The sequence below is a fragment of the Acanthochromis polyacanthus genome, chromosome 14 (assembly GCF_021347895.1).
Source record: "Acanthochromis polyacanthus isolate Apoly-LR-REF ecotype Palm Island chromosome 14, KAUST_Apoly_ChrSc, whole genome shotgun sequence".
NCBI classification, from domain to species: Eukaryota; Metazoa; Chordata; class Actinopteri; family Pomacentridae; genus Acanthochromis; species Acanthochromis polyacanthus.
The window spans coordinates 30,725,642-30,750,377 of NC_067126.1; the positions used below are offsets into that span (position 1 = coordinate 30,725,642).

The 24,736-nt window shown below is 39.9% G+C and overlaps 3 protein-coding genes across 4 annotated transcripts in view; 1 reads left to right on the top strand and 2 right to left on the bottom strand.

Moving 5' to 3' along the window:
- cobll1b (cordon-bleu WH2 repeat protein-like 1b) overlaps window positions 1-8,127 on the bottom strand; it is a 28,037-nt gene extending 19,910 nt beyond the window's left edge. Inside the window, exons 1-2 of one of the 2 annotated variants that reach the window (XM_022218278.2) lie at window positions 7,864-8,127; window positions 7,583-7,663 (exon numbers count right to left, since the gene is read on the bottom strand). In XM_022218278.2, the coding sequence (XP_022073970.2) occupies window positions 7,583-7,663; window positions 7,864-7,898 (116 nt within the window). In that variant the 5' untranslated portion in view covers window positions 7,899-8,127. The remainder of the gene's footprint in view (window positions 1-7,582; window positions 7,664-7,863) is intronic. The other variant, XM_022218285.2, reaches the window with a different exon arrangement.
- A 243-nt stretch (window positions 8,128-8,370) lies between these two features.
- Window positions 8,371-13,854, bottom strand: slc38a11 (solute carrier family 38 member 11). Its single transcript, XM_051959190.1, has 12 exons — window positions 13,740-13,854; window positions 13,525-13,645; window positions 12,406-12,480; window positions 12,168-12,302; window positions 11,900-11,965; window positions 11,639-11,745; window positions 11,479-11,558; window positions 11,282-11,352; window positions 10,193-10,354; window positions 9,959-10,071; window positions 9,653-9,784; window positions 8,371-9,559 (listed from the first exon to the last, which is right to left on the bottom strand). The coding sequence occupies exons 1-12, from the start codon at window positions 13,749-13,751 to the stop codon at window positions 9,320-9,322; spliced, it is 1,314 nt and encodes a 437-aa protein (XP_051815150.1). The 5' UTR covers window positions 13,752-13,854; the 3' UTR covers window positions 8,371-9,319.
- Window positions 13,855-14,936: 1,082 nt separating this feature from the next.
- scn1laa (sodium channel, voltage-gated, type I-like, alpha) overlaps window positions 14,937-24,736 on the top strand; it is a 29,850-nt gene continuing 20,050 nt past the window's right edge. Inside the window, exons 1-9 of the mRNA XM_051958529.1 lie at window positions 14,937-15,275; window positions 18,483-18,799; window positions 19,235-19,350; window positions 19,499-19,591; window positions 19,682-19,810; window positions 20,627-20,718; window positions 21,490-21,690; window positions 23,530-23,593; window positions 23,767-23,908. Of these exons, the coding sequence (XP_051814489.1) occupies window positions 18,536-18,799; window positions 19,235-19,350; window positions 19,499-19,591; window positions 19,682-19,810; window positions 20,627-20,718; window positions 21,490-21,690; window positions 23,530-23,593; window positions 23,767-23,908 (1,101 nt within the window). The 5' untranslated portion in view covers window positions 14,937-15,275; window positions 18,483-18,535. The remainder of the gene's footprint in view (window positions 15,276-18,482; window positions 18,800-19,234; window positions 19,351-19,498; window positions 19,592-19,681; window positions 19,811-20,626; window positions 20,719-21,489; window positions 21,691-23,529; window positions 23,594-23,766; window positions 23,909-24,736) is intronic.

Consider the following 24,736-nt stretch of genomic DNA (forward strand, 5'->3'; position numbering starts at 1 on the left):
TTTAGGAAACTCTATACTCTGTGTGGTACGGAAGCAATAATTTTGACTTTTCATTGTGAAATAAGCGCTCACTGCCAGTTCCTTATCAGTTCCTTATCCTACACTTTCCCCTCAGAATGCGCAACCCATTCTACAAACACCAAATACCACCAGCTGATAAGGAGGCTGGGTGGTGATTGGAGATAGAAGTGAGAAGCAGGCTGGAGGGGAGGAGTAAACTGAATTATCAGTCTTGGATCGGTTTCACAAAATGTGGAAATCTGTCTCAACTATTACGACATTTGACATCATTTTTCATTACTATTTGTTCATTTGTTCTCTTTTTGTTGCAAGATGGCGCCGCAGATTGTGGCCTTGGCACCGCGCTCCCTCGGAATTTGTTTGACGCAATTATCATTTATCCTCGCAAAGCCGATTCTGATTCAGTTTTTCTGCATGTATCGTCTACAACCAAATGTGCAAGATCACTTAAACGTCAAATGATTTCAAATTGCATCACCTCTCAAAAACTGTATTAGTTCCAAGATTTAAAACAGATACTTTAGAGACACTATATTGAAAACAGAGACCCCAAAGTTTAAACTCAATGCAACGAAAGTAAATGCACTTGTGATCACTCACACAGAACTTCCTCAGTTTGGGTCCTATGGGCTGTGTCTATCTGTATTTCTGCATTATGGTTCCACTGGGAAAACAAATGTCAGAGGAATTAAAACATCTGCTGCGTGACTTTACAAAAATGGAGAGAGATACAGGAAGGTTGGTGAGCAGCTAAAAATAATTCAAAACACAGTAATTAGGAGGTACAGAATGAGCCACATTACCACTAATCAAAGCCACGGTGGCTGTCCTGCTAAAATGATGCAACACAAAGTGTGCTACTTTCACAATCCACCTCCGAAATAGTCATCTGAACAGTCAAGCAAGACTTTGAGAACTGATGTAGGGATTTCTGTGACAGATTCATTAGTCTTGAGGTGCCATAGAAGAAATAAGAAAGAAACTTGCTTGCCCTTCGGTACTAAACTGCATAATTAAGCTTCACTTAAACGAAGGAAAGGACAAGTGATAATTAATGTGAGACAAGACCAAAATAAATTTCAGCATCTTGGTGTGAACCTGGTCCAGACTACCACAGTGAATGCATTGTTCCAACAGTGAAGCACGGAGGTGGAAGTGTGATGATACGGGGCTGCGTGAGCACTAAAGCGTTGGAAAGATCATATTTCTAGATGGCACCATGAACTGCTGTGGATACCAAATACTGACTGACAAAATGATTCCCAGTCTGCAAAAGCTTGGCAGAAAAAAATATTCCAGCATAATAGCGATCCAAAGCACACTGTAAAAATTACACAAGAGCTTCTAAAGGAAGAAAAGAGTGAAAATCATGACCTGGCCACGGGTGTTGTCTGACTTGAATCCAATAAAATACCCCTGGGCTATATTTTATAGAGAAAGGCAACACAACTGAAATCCTCCAGCAAAAAGAAGCAGAAAGAAACTGTCTGTAAATCATTGTAGAGCTTATCTATGGACATTTGGTGTCCTCCAGGTAGCCTGAGTCTCTCATTAAAAACAAAGTTGAACATATTAAGTTATAAAAAAAAAAACATTTAAATCTTATTCCTACTGTGGGTCCTCTATTTTTAATATAGCAAAACTAAACTGTTTTAAATGTTACATTAGAGCAGGAGTGTCAAACTCATTTTACTTCAGGGGCTAAATTCAGCCCAATTTGATCTCCAGTGGGCCGCACCAGTAAAAGCACAGCATAATATCCTACACTCAACAAAAATATAAATGCAACACTTTAGTTTTTGCTCTCATTTTTTATGAGATGAACTCAAAGATCTAAAACTTTTTTCCACATACACAATATCACCATTTCTCTCAAATATTGTTCACAAATCTGTCTAAATCTGTGATAGTGAGCACTTCTCCTTTGCTGAGATAATCCATCCCACCTCACAGGTGTGCCATATCAAGATGCTGATTAGACACCATCATTAGTGCACAGGTGTGCCTTAGACTGCCCACAATCAAAGGCCACTCTGAAAGGTGCAGGCAAAAAAAAAAAAACAAGACAAAATTTTACATGAAATGAGACACGAAACAGCAAAGGAACAGTGAGCAATCTAGTATTTTACTTTATGATCAAAACTTGTCATGGTCTGGAATTTATTTTAAATTTATAGTTTGACAAATTTACAATCTGCAGTTAATGTCTTCTCTGTACTTTGTACACTTTAAGGGCATGATTGGACCCCCTGAAGGGCAGGCTTTGGCCCGTGGGCCGCATGTTTGACACGCCTGCATCAGAGTAAATACCCTCGCTGTTCAACTTTGAAGTAATGCAGCTACTTTCTAGGTCGGGGTGTCACAGTATACATTACAAGTAATACTCTCAACCTGTGCGCGGAGGGGTCTCACGTACGGTCCGCGGACCTGTACCGGACCGCCAGGGGGTACGACCCAGCCCGTGGAATAGATCTACAATATCAAAAAATTCTGACCTACATTACTACTGCATTTGTTTGATCAAACTGCAGTTCCCATATTGTCTGCTAGGGGCGCTCCGTCTTATTCGGAGCAGACAGCGTGACGCAGCACCGCCACTCGGCACTCACAGCAGACGGCGGCAATACTGAATCCAGGTCTGTAGGTGGCGTTTTGTCTATTGGAGTTTCACCTGCTTTTCTGCTGGCCCTGACACGCTCAACAGCAAGACGTCTTTGTCAACAAAGAAAAAAGTGGACATCGAGTGTAGGATTTTCCAAGACAAATGGATCACTTCCTATTCGTTCACTGAGGTGAATGACAAACCTGTGTGCTTGGTGTATGCAAGCAAGGAATTTAATCTTCTCCTGCCCCCTTTTTGCTTAAAACCTCTCACCTTATTTCCCTCTCTCCCCCTTTATTCCACATCACCATACCTACACTTATCCTCCTCCTTGTTCATCGTAACACCATTTTATATGCATCAGCTAACGACTCGCACTGTTTTGTCTTAAATTATCTTTACAATGCTATGCCGATTGCGTCATTTGTCACTATTTGAAAAAATAAAGTTTCAGAGGCGCAGCGTTGGGGGAGGAGGTTCCTGAGGAAAGACAAAACACAGGGCCAGATCCACAGCTGGTAATTTGGTGAGAGGTCACTCACAGTAAACACAAGCTTTTTAAAGGGGGTCTGGAAAGGCCATTACTTCATAAGCAGTGTGGGATGGAAAGAGATTAGGACGAAAAAGAGCGCAGGGACCCTATGAGAACTTCCCACCTCCTGTGAGTATCGTTTGTTATTGAAGGAAAAACAAAAACTTTTTCCCACAGCACTTTCTAACAGGGGGACTGGTCAAAGTCAGACTCTTAGGGTGTCCTTAAAATCATTAGGTCGACTGCTAACGATGATCTAGAGACCAACCTTGTGACAATATTAGCTTGTCAGTGCAGTACTAAGGAATATCCGGCTGTTGTGCTCAAGCCCATTTTCACTTAATAATGTTCCTCCTGTGATGCTCAGACTTGTAGCAGAATGCTTGTTCTGTAGTGTTTAATACTATAGTGGAGCCAGAGCATGTTAGTATGCCTGTCAACCATTTAGATAGTAAGATTTGAGATCATTCAGTGCGATTTTTCGACATCATTCCAGTCCGTGAACTGGGGTCAGCTATGGTACATTACCTTATCTTCACTGTGAGCATTTCACCATAACAAACTTTACTGTGCAAAGAAAGTGTACCAAATATAAAGGAAAAAACACATGCGGTGGTATGTTTATGCACAAATAATTTAACTTGAGAAAAGCTGTTAAGACTTATAAGAAGTTGCCTGGGTCTTCAGGAATTCTTTTCCACTCACATAATAGGCCGACACAGTCCTACTCTGAAACTGCACAGAAAAAAGATAAGGTCGAGTAATTATCACTCCAGTCTCTGGTGACTTGGCCGAATGCGTGCTTTTCAAAGCGAGACCAACATTTAGATAAAATAACTCAGCGAGGGAGAAAGCTTTCCCCTTGAGTCATAATTATAACTATCACACTGTGTCCTTTCATCTGAAACAATGCAGCATTGTCTGCTGAGGGGCATCTTTCAAAGGCAAACCAGCAGCGTCCCATCTTTCACCGATCACATGAACTGAGGTTTCAAAAGTGAATCTGCGCAACGATTCCCTGCGAAGACACACACATTTATTTAATTACTAATAAAGTAAACAGCTCATTCAATGATGCACAGGCCTCGAGGAGTGGAATCCAAACAGAAAGCTTCATTTCATTTTTAGTGTCACCCGGGTTACACCCATTTTTTACAAGCAGACTCAAGGCGAGCGCAGCAAAACTATGCTAATCTTTCAATGTCACAGTCTGAGGAGGAACTTCTGCACCTTTACTTTGACTTTTCTCTGTCTGGAAAGAACACTAAGGGGTCTATTTCTAACCAGAAACAACAGCTACAAGCTTTATGGAGTTCTGCTCCACCATACAGCATGAATTAAATCCTTATGTTTAAATGGAGTTTCTACAGAATCAGCACCTCGCTCAGAAATACAGCTGGAAAACACAAACTGTCTGGATCTTCAATACAAAACACTCTTTTACTTACTGATGGTCGCTGTCAGGGTTGATGCCCTCAGTGAAACTGCCGGCTGCTGTTTGTTTGTGTCACGCCACGGTTCATTAGCTTGCTACACTCTATGTTATGAACTGATAAGGTTCACTGTATCACTTCACTCACAGTCTCCTATTATGCAAAATGCAACACAGGAACTAGTGCCTCGATCGTCATAAGCACAGTGAAAATGGCTAGATATGGTGTGCGACTTTATACTTCACATTTTATACCAGCCCTTTACTGTCCTGATACCAGTTAAAGCTTTGATTTATCATCTATCATTGGCTGAATAAATACAACAGGACTGTGCCAGTTGTGGCTGGCTGGGCTGCTTTTTTTTGGCCCGTAAATATCTCATCTAAACAAGACAAACACTGATAATGAAGGTCAAGCAAATCAAGGCAATTTGTTCTTTTGTCACGTCAAATGTCTGACTGTGATTGCAGATATGTAAGAGTTCCTTTTGAGAGCACACAAAGGCCTAATTCATGTGAGGTCACCCTGAATGCTAGACAGGCTGAGAGTGGGAGGCATCCAACTGTTATGCCCTGGAAAAGTGCATAACAGAAACAAAGAGGGGCCAAGTCCTCCAGCCTGTTTAGCCGGCGTACAGTCATGATCTGTGCAGCAAATTTATTTAAACAGGCTGCTGCGAACAACATCAGTATTATATGTAAACACAACCAGAATCTCTACATTGAAGATGAAAAGAAAATTTTATATAATATCCCATTTTTAATATTCATTAGCACCCATTAAGAAGTGTTCCCTGGTATTTACGGTCAGTGCGTTGGCTTCAGTGTGGTAACAAAGACGACCCATTATTGCCTGTTCCCTGGATCTTAGCCATTTTGTCTGTTTTAGCCCTGTGAGGCAGAAAGCATCCAATGAGATAAAACATCTCAGCATTCAAACACACACTAGCTGTTTGGCTTGCAGGGCCTCGATGCTGACTTCACCTCCAGCTTTATGACATCCAGTAGGCGGACATCTTTGAATGACACCCTTTATCTTGCTTTGTGAACACCGAGCATCTGTAGACAAAATGATATATTTTCCTAAATGAAAACAGCCTTATTGTCTTTGGGGGTAAGTTCAAGGAGAAAACAAAAACTGCTTCGGTCTACTTGGGGCTCTGCGTTTTCTCTACCTTGACTTTTGCCGCCGCTTCGACTCCACATGCCCACATTTTTGGTGCATCTGGGCTCGAGCGGTCAATCTTGCCATACTCTTCATGTGTACGCTCATGTGAGCAGCTGTGCCCTTGGACTGCCTGCACATCAAGGAAACAGCTGTGGGGATTCACAATACCTTAACTAATTCCACATTCTGCCCTGAGGAAAGCCAGCCATGTGAGATCATGGTTTAAGGTGTGTCCAATTAGCAGGGCCAGCTCCAAGCGGCGCACTGCTGGAATACTGGAAGAAATGATGCTGCACGATTACCAGTGTCATTCAGATACAATCACTGTCATTACTACATTAAAAACACAGCTGCTCAAGAGAGTAGTTTTTCCAATAAAAAACTACAGCAAGAAAGAAGCATCCATCTGCAGCGCCGCTAACACTACCTAATGTTAAATAATGCAGCAGATATGTGTACTAGTGTGCTAGCAACATCTCTGCCTGAAAGCAGCTCAGTGATTCTGGCAGGAGCATTATTTGGATAACAAATGTAGCATAGCTTCAGGGGTCAAATAAAATCTTCACATTCGACTGCATTTGAAAAAGTGAGAAGCAGCAGGTTTCTTCGCCCCAAATACAACAAGCCAGAAATAAGTCGGAGAACATATGTCTTCCCTCCACACCCCAGCAGCTTATGGCAGAGTGTGGTTTACTTTTCCAAATAATAGTCAAACCACAGAGAGATTTAGGTAGTCTGCTACTCCCCACTGCCAGGGAGTGTGGCTGTGCTCTCACGTTACACAATACTTATGAAATATGAATGCAAGTCTCAGCAGGAGGGTTGTTTTGTTTGCTTTTTCAGTAAACTGTATATAATGTGCCTGAATGCTATTTTTGCAAAAAGGGAAATTGCAGTATGCAAGGAGGCAGAGCAGGGCTGGAAACTTTGCACAGCTACCATGGAGCGCTGCGTTGGAAACTATCATACGCTCAAATTCTCCATCTCACCTCTAATTTAAATCTCAAAATCTCGGCAGATCGCCTACGAATGCCAAAAGGGTGAGCAGGACTGTAAAAAAGCTCTGGAAACTCACTCTCTCCCTTTTAATGATTCCAACCGCTGGAATACTAGCAGCTGACATCATCTCCAAGTCCACGAAGCACAACTGATGGGAAATTCCACCGTGTCACATACTCGCAGCACTTCTTCACTGCAATTTGCTTTGAATATTGGACATGACGAATCATTACTTGTGGAGGATATCGGGTTGAAGCTCAGTAAATGCGCGATTTCCACAAGGGAAAAAAAAAACTAATCCTCCGGGCTCATCACGGGGACACAGGAGGCTGGATGTTTTGCCTACAAAATAGTTCCCATGACCTCTACATATGGTCAAGGCAATTTCTCAGTAGAACTCAGAGGGCAGGAAATGAGGGGAGTTCAAAGGTTGAAGCATCTGCAACAACTGCGATTTGGCTGAGATGTACACAGTGAGAGGAATGCTGGTTTGAAAGTTGCAGATGCACGTATGTTTACAAAGATGGCATTATGCTCATGTCTGAAATGGATGAGATAGCAGCTGGTGGCGTGGCTGCCAGTTGTTGTGAACAGTCAGAAGGTGCAGGAATGTGATATTATAGTTGTGCACAATGGAAAAAAGTGGCTTTTTGAGTCCCTTTTCCACACATTTTTGTTTTATAATTCTACAGATTCACTGAGGTGTGGATCAGCTATAAAATGCATGAATACTTGCAGCAAAAAGAGATTGTTTGGACGCTTTTTTCCCCTCACTGACAAATAAAAACACTTATTACAGCTGGTGATCCAAATGACTGTTGTACTCACCTCAGACCAGAGCTCCTTGGATGGGACTGGGATCCATGATCGTCCATGACTAAGCTCATTGGTTTAACAAAATCCCTCGGACTAGTCAGACACAAACAAAAAGAACATTTCATTTTAGTGAAACCTTTGCACACTAACACATCCAGCCTAACCTGCTGCTTTGTGGTGATGCAAACAGTGAAATCTGGGCGAATCCCACATGAGGTCATCAGGTTTTTTTAGCCGTATGAAACGTTTTTTCCTTCTTGTTTCTGACGGAGGTGAAAAACTGTTCCCCTCACCATGAATGCAGTCGGTTTTCGAAGCCAGCTTCCATCAGTCTTCACGAAGGTAGCCTCAGTTGCAGAGCGCCGCAAACAGATGTTGTTTGGATAAATGATCCATAATTCCGCTCCGATACGCGCCTTCCTTTACGCAGACCATCCATCCAGTGTAGTTTCCCCTCTTCTCTCCCCCTCTTTATGCTACATACAGTCACATATACATTACTTCCACGCCGACTCTGTCTACAACTCTGCCAACTTTTTCTCTGCACATCACAGACGCTGCTGCATCGCCACGCTGAGCTGGAAAAGTGGGGCGTTTCTCTGATCCAGTTTACCTTCCCTCCACAGCTCTGATGGGCCTTTCAGCTTTAACGTATCCAAGTTTACATCCCGGCAAAGAAAAACAAATAAAGTAACAACACCACCCCTGAGTCCATTAATTTAGTTAGAAATAAATTGCAGCCCATCAAAAGACTGCAATGTTGTTTTGTACTTCCTTTTAATAAAAGCGTCATTTGTCTACAGTGACACCACGTGGCTGGATGTGGAAACGAACAATTTCCCTTCCGAGTACATTCCCACAGCAATACATATCAAAGCAGGCTTGAAGAATATTTAAAAAATCACCTCCCACACTATATGGCTAAATGTATGTGGACACCTCAATATCATGCCAAGTTGTGTCTTGTTCCAAAACTATCATTATATGCTTTTCCACAGTTTTTAATCTCCTGGAAAGACTTTCCACAAGATTTTGGAATTGTCTGCTCCCATTCAGGCTCAGGAACATTAGTGAGGCCAGAAGTCATTTATGTTCAATGGTCTGGTGAATGCAATTACATTTCATCCCTATATGGGTTTTAAAATCCCTCCTCAATCCCTGATTTAACCCTGAATAATCTATCTTTATGCATCAAAGTTACATATTTCCCCTGAAAGTAATACCCTCCTGCCTTCAAATAGCTGAAATGTTGCAGTTTGAGTGAACCGGCTCCCCCGTGGTTCTGTGTAAACACTGGAAAATACTCAATGATGTGACGGGATGTGTTCGAAACAAAAGCCAGTTCTAAAGAAGAATAATTCTAGAGAATGGGCCACCCAGCAAAGTCAAACAACTGGTTTCTTAGATTTGTTACATATAAAACTGTGCATGTGTTTTTGAGTCAGTACATTACAGTTTCAGCCATGTAACTGACTTCATTTTTGCTCATGATGTTTCTTCCACAATATAAAAAACACCATATGGGCATATTAACAAGTACAAAAACTCGGTATTCACTTGATTTTTTTAAGGTTCCCATTTATGAATCAAAGTTCCTGCATAATGAACCTTGCTTTCACCACAGACAATCATCTTGAGGTAAGGGCCTGTTACTGATCACAAAGGAGCTACTCATATTTTTTGTCATATAATGTAAGTGTTGTTTTTAAAAAAAGATTAATACAAGTAAACATTTCACACTTTTTCCTTTCATACAGGAGGTACAGTGACAGAGACATTGGCATCTGCACAGTAGAACATCTCCACACCGTGTGAACAGTCTTGAGGGTAGAGGCTGGTCATGATCAGACCAGTGATCATGACAAACACGCCAATTAATATCAGCACAATGGGTATCAGGTTTTCACTCTGGAACCAAGGGCCGGGTGAGAGTTTGAGGAAGCACGCAGATGGAATGATGAAGATCAGAGGCGTGGCGCTCAGAACACCCTGCACGGCAGAAGACAAACCCAGTGAGAAAAAGCTAACACTTAAATGAACACAAGTGGAGAGGTACACCCTGGCTGAGTAGGTGTGACTTACATTCAGCTCCAAAACAACTCCCAGACAGTCATACGCCAAAGATATCGCTGTGCAAACTGCAACTATGAGCAATGTTATGGACACGTGCTCAGCTCTGGAGAGATCACGACTGCAAATAACGTTGGACACCACCTGAGAAACATGAACATATTCAAATTCAAAAGTTTGTATCTGCCAATCACACAGGAGGAAGGCCTGGGAACTGGCCACGTCTTGAGCTCAGACCTGCAGAATACCACTTTCACCCACATATGTAAACATCAAACTGTTAAATTTTCAGGTTGACCTCAAAAAAGCATCATTTACCTCTCGCGTAACAAAACACTCCAGTGGAAAGGTGGTTATTATGCTGAGTCCAAAACAGAAGCGGCCAAATGTCGCCAGGTTATCATTTCGACAATAGTTCTCAAATATGTCCCCTAAAAAAGTAGAAAAAAATGAGAAAAAAAATGTATTTATGGCATCGAATAAATTAATGAGGAATACAGCAAACTATTGGTTGCATTGGTGCTTATGATATTATGCATTTTCTACTGATACCTTGTGTGTAGCCAGTGAAAGTTGAATAGCCAGCAACAGCAAATACAGCACTGACTATCAGCGCTGAGCCCACAGAGACGTGGGTGACTCGAGACCAGTTAGCCAGCGTGGGCTGCTCCAGAGAGCCGTAGATAAGGAAGCTGTTGTGGTGGCATATAAAGGCTAAATAGACACACAGGGGCAAAATATTAGAGTTCAGTTATGACAGAAAAAAGAAACTGTAAAGCACTTTGAGATGTTTCACACCTGAGAAACTGGGCATATGCATTCCGTTTGAGCTATTCCTGTCTCAGATCAGGTAAAACATCACGGTGTTTTCCTGCAAGTGTGCATGCCTCTACCTGAAAGTCCCAGTTAGTAGCAGTAGGACCTATTTTCACTAAAGCAAGCTGGCTAACAACACATTTTGCTAGATGCTGTGCTGTGATTTATCAGAGGCACAGCAATATTTAGACAGTGTGCCGAATGAATAGCTTTGATTAATAGCATTGATCCACTTACAGTTAAGCTGCACTGCATGTCTTATGCTGAATAGGCAGAATGAAATGTTGGTCTTTGGCTCTTTGATAGATTAGATTTGTTTGATGGTGTTTAATTAAAGTGGCATTAATTGTTTTTTCTTTTTTTGGCTGAGAAACTTTTAAAAAAAAAAGCTCCGACACACACACATGATGCACATATTATTGCCACGAAAAGCTGTGATGACTGACATGCTGGCCAACAGTTGCCTTTACTAGACTCAAAGCAGTGTAATCATCCTGTTTGGATCGTGTTTTTGGCCTCCCAGCAAAGGCCACTTTAATATTCACAGGTCTTAGCTCATTTGGTCTCCAACAGCGCCTGAAAAAATTCTCAGCCAACTAGATGTTTGGCTTTTATGACCAATTACTTTGTCTGTTTAGCCCTCTGGTGCTAAGCAAGTAGCTTACAGTTGGTTTATTAGACCTCGTTTCCTGGAAACAGCTGCCTGCTGTCATTAAAATACATTTGGCAGTCTTCTTGACTTCTTCTATTTTTTGTCTACAGTTTCTTTGGTCAAGCAAGAACATACTGCTGAAAATATTCCAGGCATCATGCAGACACACTCACCGAAAGACATGACACCGACTGCCTGAATCGCATTCCACTTTGCGAATGCCCATGCATTCTCTGTGGGGATGCTAGAGAGGGACAATGATAAAGAGTCACCAGGGAATACAGAACTGCCTGATTATGTTTGAGTTGATTTGACAAAATAAAAACAACCATCAGCATGGATTAGCAAACTGCAGATAGATCATTCATACATTTGGGGTCCAAGTGTAGCTGCTCTGATGACGACAATGACGAGGATGGTAAGCGTCAGCACCATTGACAGGAGGGATACCTGGTAACACATGTGGATGCTTTAAAGGCAGCTTTGGAGTCACCAAAATACACCAATGACTGTATAATAATCTGCCTTACCTTCCCGAGTTTCTCTATGTTTCGATAAAGTGAGAGAGGCAGCGTGAATAAAACAGTTGACAGCAAGATCACAAAGTGACGCTCTGCAAGTATGTGATCTGGACCAACTGCAAACACAAGACATGTCAACACACAGCATGCAAATGTCATTCATTTACACATTATAGATGTTCCTACATCTTTCTTCATTTAGAAGTTTAACTGAACTGTACATAAGGTTTTGTTGGGGTCTTTTATTTGAGATACAGCAAACTAGCGTACCTCCAGGTATTCTCTGAAACACTTTGGTCAGTGTGTCCCCAGTTGTGATGTTGTAGCTGATCATAGCTGAGGGAGGAAAGTGTGGTGAATCAAATTACCCAGCAGTATTAGTTCTATCAAATGTCAACAAACAGCAAAAGCAAGATCACAATAAACAGAAAGAGTAGCTACTTTACAGGCCACACAGGAAATTAAACACAGCATGCTAAACAGCAACATTAAAGCCTCAACTTTGGGTTCTGCTACTTGTGTACTTTTAATAACTTACCAATGAAAGGGTAAAGGAACTGCAGTCCAGACAGAATCAGGAATCCAGGTAAACCAAATGTGCTCTGGACCAGTGACTGATAGCTGCTGGTTCCTGAGAGGTGTCCTCCTTTAATTAGTAAGATGATTGAGTAATCTGTCATGATACAAAAAAAACAAACAAAAACATTTTTGATTATTTGGTTAATTAATTGAAAAATTCTTTCTGTTTAAATAAATGACACATTGAGTACACCCACCTGTGATGAATCCAACAACTATCAGAAGGAGGAGGCCAAAAGGGAGGCCTGCCTGGTTCAATGCGTATGGTAAACCTGTTAGGAATATTTAGAGGGAATATCAAACATCTCAAGAGAGCAACAAAACAGAGCACATAAGTAGCAAAGAGCTAAGACAAATTCATGTTAAGAAATAAGATGCTAACTTACAAAAGCAAAAAGATTTACTCATACTAAGGTTTGTATTTTAAACCCATCAGTGGTTTTATGTGATAGGTTGTAGATTGGAAAAAAGCAGTAATTAAAGCAAAGGGTGGCTATTTTGAAGAATCTAAAATCTAAAATATGTTTTGACTTATTTCACACTTTTTGTTTACTGCATAATTCCATACATGTTCATTTATAGTTATGATGCCTTCAGTGAGAATCTACAATGTAAATAGTCATGAAAATAAAAAAAAACATTAAATGAGAACACAGAACTTTCACATGTCGTATTTAGTGTCTCTGACTCATTCCAATTAGACTTACACAAAATCACAAAGTGTACTGCTAAAGATGCTAGTTTTGAACCTTTGTGCAATTCTGTGGTAAATAATCAGCTGAGGCTATCAGCAAAGAATTGAAAAACTTCCTCCAGGTTCGAGAATAAGTCCACTGTAAAGGATCGTTTACAACAGAATAAGAGCTAAACTGAGAGTAACAATGAAGTGCATTATAACTGCATGGCAGTAAACAAGTCTTTAGGCCAGCACTGTGCAGAATAACAGTATTCACATTCACTCACAAAACACAAGTTATAACCTGAAGGTAGATGAGACAAAAACAGGTTGGAAATTTATGGTGTGCACACAAGGCAGACAGTTTTTGAGGCTCAAAGAGCTAAATGGGAGAAGGGGGGGTAACAGGCGCTGGTCATATGATACTGCTGCAGGACTTCAGTGGTATGAAAGGTTCTCCTTGTTGCTCCAAATTTAGCAATCACACCTGACTATTTAACCGAATCATGTCAGAATCAGAAGTTTGAAATCAACAATGGGAAAGGAATAATCATTCATTCAATCGACTGCATGTAATTTACTTAATTTAGGTTTCACACACGATAATACAGATTGCTAAAACTCTGAAGTTAGTATTTACCTATTATTCCAGATCCTATTATGGAATTGATGAAATTAAAAGACGCAGATATCAGAGAACTTCTTGACTCTCCGGCTGCTTTATCTGGAGGAATTAATGTGGTCCCTTCTTCATTATTCAGCTGTAAACAAAACCGAGCAAACAACAATAACAGAACGACAAACCCAACAGTGTGTTATTGAAATCCTGCACTGATGACATGACATTACACTTACCTGCTGAGCCATGCTGGAGTTGCTGCCGCTCTGGTTCCTTTGTCCTTTTAGTCTCCTCTCACATATCTGCAGTGTGACTGAACTAGGCGAAGTTTGTAAAAATGTCCATCAGTTTGACTCAACTAAATCCTCGAGAAAGCAGCTCAACAGCGCCCCTCATCGGTGGTAGAACGAAACTGGATGAAACCTTCAGTGCAGAGCAAACAATAGAAAATCAGCATTTCTGTAATAAATACTAACTTTAAAAAAAAAATTGATTTTAACACTGAGCCAGACCAATACAATTTTAACTGCAAACAGTTTAGTTTCTGACAAACAGGTTGCATTTCGACACTTGATGCCAAAAATATTTATGAAATCATGCATGAATAATGAATTTGGAATTAAAGGATTTATTAAAGGATTGTACTGCCTCTGTTTAAAAAAGCCCCTTTTGTTTAGGGACAAAAAGAAATGAGAACAGGAGATATATTGTGGCCTATAGAATGAAAAAGAGAGCTTGTGTTTGTGATGTTTCTGTAAGTTTTCTTAATATACTAAACATTGCAAAGAGAACAGTGGCAACCACAAAAGAATAAGAAACAAAAAGAAGAAAAAAGGTGCTTCCATTATGCTTGTCACAAACCAAAATATATTTTTTCTTAGATATTTATATATTATTAGACTAATAATTTGCTTAAACTCTCACTGCATTACCCAAATAACATTTAGCATATTTTATTTTGAAACATGGGACATTTTAGACAAAACTGTTGCAAGTTAAATCTTCTACAAACATTCAGTTGGTGTATTTTTCCACTCTGGGAACTCTTAAAATTTCTAATGCCGAATGTATCCACCAGAGGGCATCAGATTTAAATAAATAATAAAGTCATCCACCCAACTTTACTGAATAGTACCATGTCTGCCAGAATATATAGAAATAAAGTAGCTCCATATCGATGGTGTACATATTCTTAAGTTTGAGTTGTTGTTTTCTTCTCCTTGGCAGTTTGTTTCAGTCAGTGTGATGACTAAACACTGTCTCAGACGTTCAGGCTCCTACAAACTCTCTGCCACTAATGACCTGATCCGCACACACGCACACGCACACACGCACGCACAGGAAGCGAGAGTGAATTAATTGTTCTTGAACACGATCTGATTCCTACTTGTGGCTTTAGCTTTTAGTTTCTGAAACACACCAGACTGTAACATCTTCTTCCTTCCCGACAATTACGCACCATAACGTCCACCCCAGTGTGATCCGAGCAGCCTTTCCGGCATCTCTGCGCACACTTGGTACCCAGGAACATCCGGAAGCGCAGCAGTACAGCACTCTGTAATTCTGGCGCACGGATGAGCGGACACAGTCTGTCTCTCTGTTATTTTTTTCTGTTGGAAATCGTGGAATTGAGCGACTGTGCTCTGAGAGAAGCGTCAAACATTGTAATCGGACTTGCAAGTTTATTTTGAACAGCACTTTTACGCACACTGAAGGCTCTTCTGCGACATTTTCCAGAGTGGTGTTCACCTGTCGAGGATGGAAAACTGATGGTGAGTTGAAATGATAGCGAGTTTTGTCCTGAGTGTGCCTTTGTTAAAAGCTGAAATTGACTTTAAAAAGTTTGTTTGTTCCTATAAAAAACTTATTAAAGTCTGAGAAAAAATAATATAGATTTTAGAATCTATCTATCTATCTATCTATCTATCTATCTATCTATCTATCTATCTATCTATCTATCTATCTATCTATCTATCTGTCTATATTCTGTTTTGTCTCGTTTTATATATATACATATATATATAAAATGCCTGTTTCTGCCTTTGCAATAATGGTCTATCACATCCATAGTGTTAAATATCGCGTTTTGTAACAGTGTAAGTGGTGGAAAACCTGAATGGAAAAACGTGATTGATCTCCTGTACTTGATTTGAGCAAAGACTGTAGAGTGCAAATTGTGGTCTACAATATATTACAGAAGTTAATGGGCAGGGCAGCAATTATTAGCCCACACTCCATCTAAGATGACTTCCTGCTCGCCTGACTGTCAACATCGTTATTAGATTGTAGTCAATTAGAGATTAGGCTGTCCTGTTTGCCTTCTATCCAGACTGCACACATAGTGCAGCCTACCAGGTTTGTACATAAATATATGAATTTGTCCCTGCTGGTAACAGCCTCTCGTCATGAGCCAGTTTGCCAACGCCCTGACCGTGGCAGGCTGAATCCTGGTTCTGTAGGCTGTAAGAGGCAGCAGCAACCATTAGTTGTGAGCACTTAAGAGCTGTGAGTGTGTAGGTCCCTCAGGAGCTCACAGATACTGGACTGGTAGCACTCTGTATTCAGGTATGTTTAGTTTAGGTTAAAGGAAGACAGTTCTTTAAATATTACTCATTAAAAGTGAATTCCATTCTGTTTTAGTCACTCTTTGTTACGGTTCTGAAACTCACCTTGATGGGCAACATATGAGGTGAGGATTGACTGAAATGAAGCTGTATTATTTAGTGATGTTGCTGAACACCTACAGTCTTTACATGTACTGAGTAACTCACCAAAAACAACCTCAAGATCATGAATTAAACTTATGAGTGCATCAGTTTTGTATTTAAACAGTTCATGAGTCCTTAAGTACAAAGAAATATTATCAGTCACTGCAGTTGTTTTTACTCCTCATGCTGGCCTATGCTTATAAAGTTCCCATGTAAGGCATGGGAGACAAAATCCACAGTCCTCATTCTATTTAAATTTACGTTTTCCACAGTTACGCTCCAACAGCCTTTTCAGTACAGAATGTACAGTGTGTACCTCCATCCCAAACCCCCCTGTTCTGTTGCACTGGTTTTGTTCTGAGAAGCACTGCATTTTCAACATGGTGAGCAATTTGAAAATGCAGATATACCGATTTTCAACATGTTATGTGTCTTTTGTAAAAATCGTGTCTTTATTTTAACATTCATGTAGCTCACAGAAAGGTTTAAATGCTATCTTCAGTTACTGATTTTAGAAATGTGGAAACTCTGATCACTTAATCATGTCTTGCTTCAGTTTGTTTTTTTTAGAATGAGGTTCAGTAATTTATGTCAGTGGAAATGTGGCTTTTTAAAATCTGTCAAAATATTGCCGGAGGCACCCTACCTGACAAAGAGTCCACTTTTCTTTGAAAGCCTAGAAGCAATTAGGCTGCAGTCTGTCATAAACCATCACTTACCTCATTTAAGGAGAAGCATTCTGAGGTCAATGAAATTAAGTTTCGAAATGAGTGATGTACATTAAATATTGAAGCTGAGCTTCCGTTTGACACCATAAAAGTGTTTAATATACTTGTAGGTGGATCATGTTGCCTGAGGCTAAGGTCAGCCATCACTTGCAGCTCGTCATCAGCTACATGTATGGTGCATAACAAATGCTAAACTCAGTTGTTGATGTTGTGTTCCACTGAAAGTTGGTGGGAGCAAACATGTAGGTTGGGCCGCACAAGGTTATGATGCAGACAGGTTGCAGATAAATTGAAGTGGGCCTGTTTGAAGCTTCAAAGTAGCGGCTCATATCTCAAGTTGTGTGTGATGAGTTGGGAATAGATTGACAGAGGGATGCATGCCTCTGTAGAGGTGACTCACTGCAGGATGACCTTGTGGGGTGATCATCAAATTAAGCTTTATTTAATTTAAGCTTGCAGATAGTTATAAGACAGTTTGGTGGTTTGTCTTATTGTTGTTTCTCAGTTGTTTATTTGTCTATTCTTCTATGCAATGTTGTCATACTTGTATGTACTGGCTCTTGCTTTACTCTCTACTTTGCTCTTCAGTCATACTTTAAACAATAACAAAATGAGTTATACTGGAAATGTGCAGCTACCTGCTGTGTTTCACGTTCTGTGTCTCCTCAGTTGTGTCTCCATTGTTTTCACAAAGATCGTCAACATCTGACAGTGTAAAATTTTTCAGTGTACACCACAAAAGATATGAAAACCACACACAGAGGCATGCAGTGTATTAACATTCTAAGCTTCTTTCTCCATTTGTTGTTGCAATTACATCACACATGTAAAACTCAGTGCTCAGGACAGCTGATTGACCAATGTGTTCGCGATTGATCTCTTGCGTGCGATTGATCGCAGCACAACGTGTGGAAGTATTCTATTACACTGTTGCATTCAGATCAGGCAGAAACTCTCTGTGGCAGGAAACCCAGAGAGATACACTGGAGTCTGTAGCACATTCATATTTAATATGGCATAGGTCTTCCTAACACATCATACCAGTCAGGCCTATTAGCAGGATGGATCTTTTCCTCCCTCTGCACTATCTCGGACTCTGAGGGAAGAGCAGACTCTTTCCATTTTGAGGGATGGTAGAGGGCTGCAAGAATCTCACCTGGAATTGATCATTGTCATGTCAGATCTTAATTCCTTCTACAGATGAGCAGATAATTAGATCTAATTTTAACATAGCTGGAAGGAATTTATGTGCATGACAGCCATCTGTAGGCTCATTATAGCTTGCCGCTTCCTGAAATGATGATCTCTGACCAACGAGCAGAAAGAAACCCACCTTTCTCTCCTTTCTATTTGAAGCAGAATAACTAGTTTGTTAGGAGAAATTTGTTGTCTGAAATACAGATGATGAGCCAAAGGTGAATCATTACACAAAAATTGTTCTCTTACATTTTATCCACACGATAATATCAGAATGATGACAATATAACTCCGCTTTTTAAGGTGCTTAAACTTGTACCACCTCTTGTCTGTTGTGACTCCCCAGGCCTTCCCCATGTTGGAGGCTAGCTGTTCACTCTGAAGGTGCAGGATGAAAAGATGGAACAGCTGCTTGTGCCACCAGGTCCAGACAGCTTCCGCCGCTTCAGTCGTGAATCCCTCCAAGCCATCGAGAAACGGATCGCTGAGGAGAAGGCCAAGAAGCCCAAGGGAGAGAAGAGAAAACGCAATGATGAGAATGAGTCCAAACCCAACCGTGACCTGGAGGCGGGCAAATCACTGCCCCTCCTGTACGGGGACATTCCTGCAGGCATGGTGTCGACACCGCTGGAGGACCTGGATCCATACTACTGCAATCAGAAAGTAGGTTTGCATGATTTGAACCATGAAGTCTGAAGACAAGTTTTGAGTTTTGTCTTACAGAAGATCTGTGTTCAGCGAATGGAGTTTTCTTAGTTGCTACGTATGGAACAACCAGGGGTCATTTTTTTAAACTGTGTTCAGATGGAGTCATTATTTCTGGTTCCTCAAAAGGCTGGAGGAGACTGATATGAGGAGTCTCTCATATAAAACTGCATGCAGCTTTTACCATGGCAGCATTGCCATCTAGCCACAGGTCTTAAATTTTAGATGACAGGAAGACAAGGCCAGTAAAAAGGATTTTTATTAGGTTTATCAGCAGTATACAAATGTGATTAGTGATTGGTGTGCTGAAACATGTGCTGTAAATAATAGGGCTAAAGGACCCTTTAGTAAGTGTTGTAAATAACCACAGGATATCTTTTTTTTTTCTCTCAGACTTTCATAGTATTAAACAAAGGAAAGTTCATTTTTCGCTTCAATGCCGATCCTGCCTTGTACCTCCTGAGCCCCTTCAACCCTCTTAGAAGAATATCAGTTTTGATTCTGGTACATTCATATCCTTTTATTAAGATATTCATCTCATAAGCCTAACTGGTGTTTATGTTGAGCCTTTGTATGCATTTCTGCTTTGATTGAGATGTGGTTGATTATACCAAAGACAGCATTAATTCTACAAGAACATTCCTTGACAAGTGCCTGCAAATTGTTCAGCATGGTGATCATGTGCACTATCCTCACCAACTGTGCATTTATGACACTGAGTCAACCGCCTGAATGGGCAAAGAATGTAGAGTAAGTTTTCCACGAGTTGCACATTTCATTGTAGACTTTATCACAAAGATGCTGAGCAGAGTCAAATCTGTTTCTTTTTTTTCCCAATAGGTACACATTTACTGCAATCTATACCTTTGAATCCCTAGTTAAAATTTTAGCTCGGGGGTTCTGTATAGGAAAATTCACCTTCCTTCGAGATCCCTGGAACTGGCTGGATTTCTGCGTCATTGTCATGGCGTAAGTACACAGATGTCTTATCTGGTTGAGGTTGTGTTTTACTGGTTTCACCAACAATTAAGTTGAAATATGTTACTGTTAGTAATAAATCTGAATCCTTTATGACAATAAGGTTGGTATTAGTCTATGTTTTTCTGTACAGTCAAGAAATCCCAAACCAGGAATGATTCAGAACATCTCTCAATACGTTCTACTTTCCCTACACTGTTTGTGCCTCATTTTTGTACATTTATAAGAAACGCTCGCAAATATGTAGTTTATTTTTTCAAAAAAGACCGAGTGATTCCCTTAAACAGCTGGGAAGTATAGTTTTTGACAAACATTTCTTAAACAGAAGTGAATTCTACATTTGCTAGGAGCTATTTTCGGCAGTGGATTTATTCACATTTTTGATACACACAAATATTTACACCAGTGTATGTGTAATGGTGACAAAGACACGTGCCATTTATAATAATAAAAATAGTAATAATAATAATAATAATACATTTTATTTATAGACACCTTTTAAAACACTCAAGGTCACTGGACAAAGTAAACAAAGTTGAAAAGTTACCGACATGCAGTGGAAGCAAGCTGGGCCAGTGCTCACTCTTATATCAGGATGTAATAATATAAACATCATTTGCTAATAATCATTGGTGGTTTTGGGTCTTTCTGTTGGATTTGTGACAATGCAAACCTTCACCAGTGTGCCTGCCTCCCTTCGTCATGCTTATTTGCCTGGTACTGTATGTGTTAAATTTCAGACCACGTGGTTTCCTTCAGTCTATGATGCATGTCAGTATTCTAAAATACTTTTCCTCTTTCTTGCAGGTATGTCACAGAGTTTGTACCCCTTGGCAATTTTTCTGCTATTCGCACGTTCAGAGTGCTGAGAGCTTTCAAAGCAATTTCAGTTATTCCAGGTAAGGAGCAGCAGTGCATGCCAGTGGTGCATGCTACTCCTCTTCTTCAGTGACCTGTCCTCCTGCAGCTCTGACCCCATTTGTTTCCCAAACCATCACACATGCTGTATGTAGCAGGGCTGTTTCAGCAATCTGAACATCCACGATCCCAAAGACAATAGTGAGCTACAACAAAGGGAGCTGCTTCAGATTTGAGTGTTTTAATTTAGCTGTGCTCAGACATGTACCTTCGTGCTCCAGTATAACTTTTGACACCAGAAATCTTAAGCAACATATGAACCAAATGTTATCTAAGAAGTGAGTGCTTTATGAGATTTCAGGCTGGTGTTTTTTAGTACTTCTAGTGTTTGGCAGTGCAAAAAACTGAAATATGAATGCTCTGTTGTTGTTTTAGCTGCAGTTAACCTCATCAAAATGTTTTTATATATCCCGGGGAGTAGTACTGCATATGTGAAAAAAATTGTACAAGGTCCTCTGTAGCTCCAGATGGAGGCACAAATGATAGCATCACCCCATTTCTAACCAATCTGTCCGGTGATCAAGTTAATGTATGCTCCAGGTTTTGACATGAAGAGGAATGAATTAAACTAAAAGGATAAAGCTTCTTATGTATTGATTTTGATCCCTTTTTACTGAAAGTGGACATTGTAACTTAGACATTGTTAAAATAGAGCAATGATAAATTAAATATAGTACTATTAAAGACAACACTCACTGGTTTGTATATTTGCTGTTAATTACCACCAAACTGCATATTTCTTTGTCTGACAGGACTGAAGACCATCGTTGGTGCATTGTTCCAGTCAGTGAAGAAGCTTGCTGATGTAATGATCCTCACCGTCTTCTGCTTGAGTGTCTTTGCCCTCGTTGGGTTACAACTTTTTATGGGCACTTTAAAGCAAAAGTGCCTTCATTGGCCTTTTAATGTAACCTACGTTTATGCCAACTTCACTGATTATGCAGAAAATAAGTGTAAGCAGTATTTTACTTTCTCTGGTCTGCTTTGCCACAAGCTGCATAGATTCTGTATCAGAGACAGCTAAGAAGTTGTGTGATTTAAAATGATTATATCCTGTATCTACAGAATTGAAACTGTATAACTTCATGTAATTTTTCATTTTCTTTTATATATGACATTATTAGGTCTACCGCATACAGCTTTGTCTAATGTGGTCGACTATAGTACCTCTGCTACCTTAAGTATTTACACAAATATATATTTTTTGTGATCTTACTTCGTGCATCAGGGCATTCAGTTTAAGAGTAAATAATAGGAACTAAATTACTGTGGCCAGCCACAGCTGTTATTTAAAAGGTTCTCACTTATTATTTTGAAAGAGCTACATGGGGAATATAGCTCTTTTAAAAGGCAAGTTATAGGGCAGATACATACAGTGGTGGAAAAAGGTTTTCGGTCACCCCATACATTTGTGAAATATTGCATTAATAATCACTCTGAAATGCACTCTTCAAGTGTAATTTCTTTAAGTACATTCAGAGCCATAATATAAAACAAATCCTAAAAAAGCCATTAAAAACTTAAAATTGACTGGCTCCATAGAAATCAGAAATTTTGCGTATTGGCCTATTTTGATAGAATTTAATTTTTTTAAATTTTTCTTGTAAACAATAAAAAAATATTATTTGTATTTGTTTGTGTCTGTCTAATGCAGATACAACTTTTGAAGCACAAAAAAGGTTTTTTTCACAAATATTTCATGATAATATTTGAGATTGTGTAAAATTTAAAGGGTGTCCGAAAACTTTTTTTCCACCAGTGTAATCAATCCAAATCATCACATTTCATACTTTTCAGTCCAAGTGTGAAGTCTTCAAGCCAAGCCAAGCCAAGCGCATCCGCAGGCATTTTGCATCGTTAATGTTGGTGTTCTGTCAGGCTCTCACTGCACCCACTTTTAGCTCTTGTTTGTTGTGGGATCTCCTCCTTTGTCTGGTTATCTGGAAGTGGAATGCAGCTCAGTTAGACTGAGATCAAGTGACTTACTTTGAGGATAGTCACAATTGAAAAATACCTTTGATGGCTTCGGTGGTGTGTTTAACATTGTTGTCATGATGAATGATGAAACGTCATCTTGTGACTTCTGATGCGTTTGAGTGAACATTAAACACAGACTGCAACTGTTTCTGCAGTCATCCCGTTCCTTCTGTCCATAAATGCCAGGCTGTCAGTTCCGTTGCCGTTCGTTCATGCCCACCCTTAACTGAACTAACTACCCGTCATAGCTCTTTCAACAAAAACTATGCTCGTTATAATTTCCTTTGCTTGGATGGTCACCTGTTTACTTCTCAGACAATTCCACCTAAATCTGAAAAGCAACTCTCAGTCAACTCTGTGTGCCATCCTTTGTTCATGAAATGACTGCATGCATACAACAGACACTCATCTTTCATTACTGATGTAAACCACCTCAGATTAAATCAGGGACTTGACACTTTAGCGACATGTCCATCATTTTACTTCCAACTGAATGTCCTGAAGCACAGAGCCTGCAGAATACAATATGAAATCTTAATAGGTGTCCAGATAGTGATGGGGTGGACTGTATACTGTATGTGAGGCTTTTAAAATGACAGACACTTCTCTGACCCAGTCGATTTAAAATGTAAGACTACAAGCCTGACAGAAAGATGATGTCTTGTGCACTCTTGTCCATTACATTGTAGAGCTGTATTGAGTAAAAGTATATTTTTCTAATTCATTCTCTGTTTTAGGCCTATAAGCAACCACTGGTGACAGCCACAGTCTTTCACACACAGATTAACATTTTATTTTCCTTCTTTCCCCATCAGCCAATCATTATTACCTTCCGGACCAAAAAGATCCATTGCTTTGTGGAAATGGCAGTGAAGCTGGGTAAGCAGATTACCTGCCAGCTACAACAGGACTCGATACAATATAGATATCATTTAGTTGTTGCATTGTTCCTGTATATAAAGTACACTGTGGTGTACAGTATACAGTATAGTGTGAATAGAGAGGGGATCGCTAACTTCTTCTGAGCCTAACAGACTTTCTGTTTCTTGCAGGCAGTGTCCAGAGGGCTTCATTTGCGTAAAAGTTGGGAAGAACCCAAACTATGGTTACACCAGCTTTGACTCATTCGGTTGGGCCTTCCTTTCCCTGTTTAGGCTGATGACACAGGATTACTGGGAAAACCTTTACCAGCAGGTAGGCAGGGGATAACGAGAAACAACAAAAAAAAGCTTTTCTAGGTACATAACACATACAGTATTAATTTATGTATATACAACCTTAGTAGCAACTGTTTTGGTCAAGATTTAGTGTGTGTAATCTTTATGTTATAACTTGAGTTCAGTCAGTTGATCAGTTTTTACAGTTTCTTGCCATACAAGATGTTTTTATACGTAAAGATATTAAGGTGTGTTATTATACTTCAAAGAAATGGCCACACCAGTAATGATTTTCAGTTTTCAAAATGTTGTTTTATTCTTTTTAAAGGATTGAGAAAAATACACTGAATTGCTTAAATATTGAACTCCAGAGGTGAATGTGCATTTGAGCATAAAAACAATAACAACAGAATGATTTACTGAAGGAAATTAGTAGAGATAATTAAACTGGATTTAAATTGGTTTTATTTAAATCTAATTCAAACATTCCCACCCAGTGTTTAAAGGCGCCCATATAGGGCTGTTGGTGTGTAGAAGTAATGAATTTTTCAATGCTATTTATGTATATATACATTTTGCCAATGTAAAGATGCCTCACATCTTTATTTGAATGATTAAGTGGTGTGACAGTGACAGCTGAAATGCTGGAAAGCAAAATACTGAGCCCTGGTATTTCAACAGCTGTGTTCAATAAATTAAAGCAAAACTGTAGTTAATGGTACTTTAGCCCAGATTTCCTGCGTTGTTCCTACTTAAGCTTAAATGCCATTATGACTCTTCCTTGGTTCCTCTGGTTGGTCAGAGACCCTGAGAGACAAACGTGTTTGGTTGCAGGTTGATGACATGTTTGACCCCATATGTGATT

Bases quoted from the DNA above. Each gene is read 5' to 3' on its own strand.
- slc38a11 (XM_051959190.1), bottom strand. The intron at 12,481-13,524 runs GTAAATACTAAC...TATTCCTAACAG, and splicing joins AATAGGATCTGGAATAATAG to GTTTACCATACGCATTGAAC. The intron at 11,353-11,478 runs GTATGAATGATC...GTCCCTCTCTAG, and splicing joins GCTACACTTGGACCCCAAAT to CATCCCCACAGAGAATGCAT.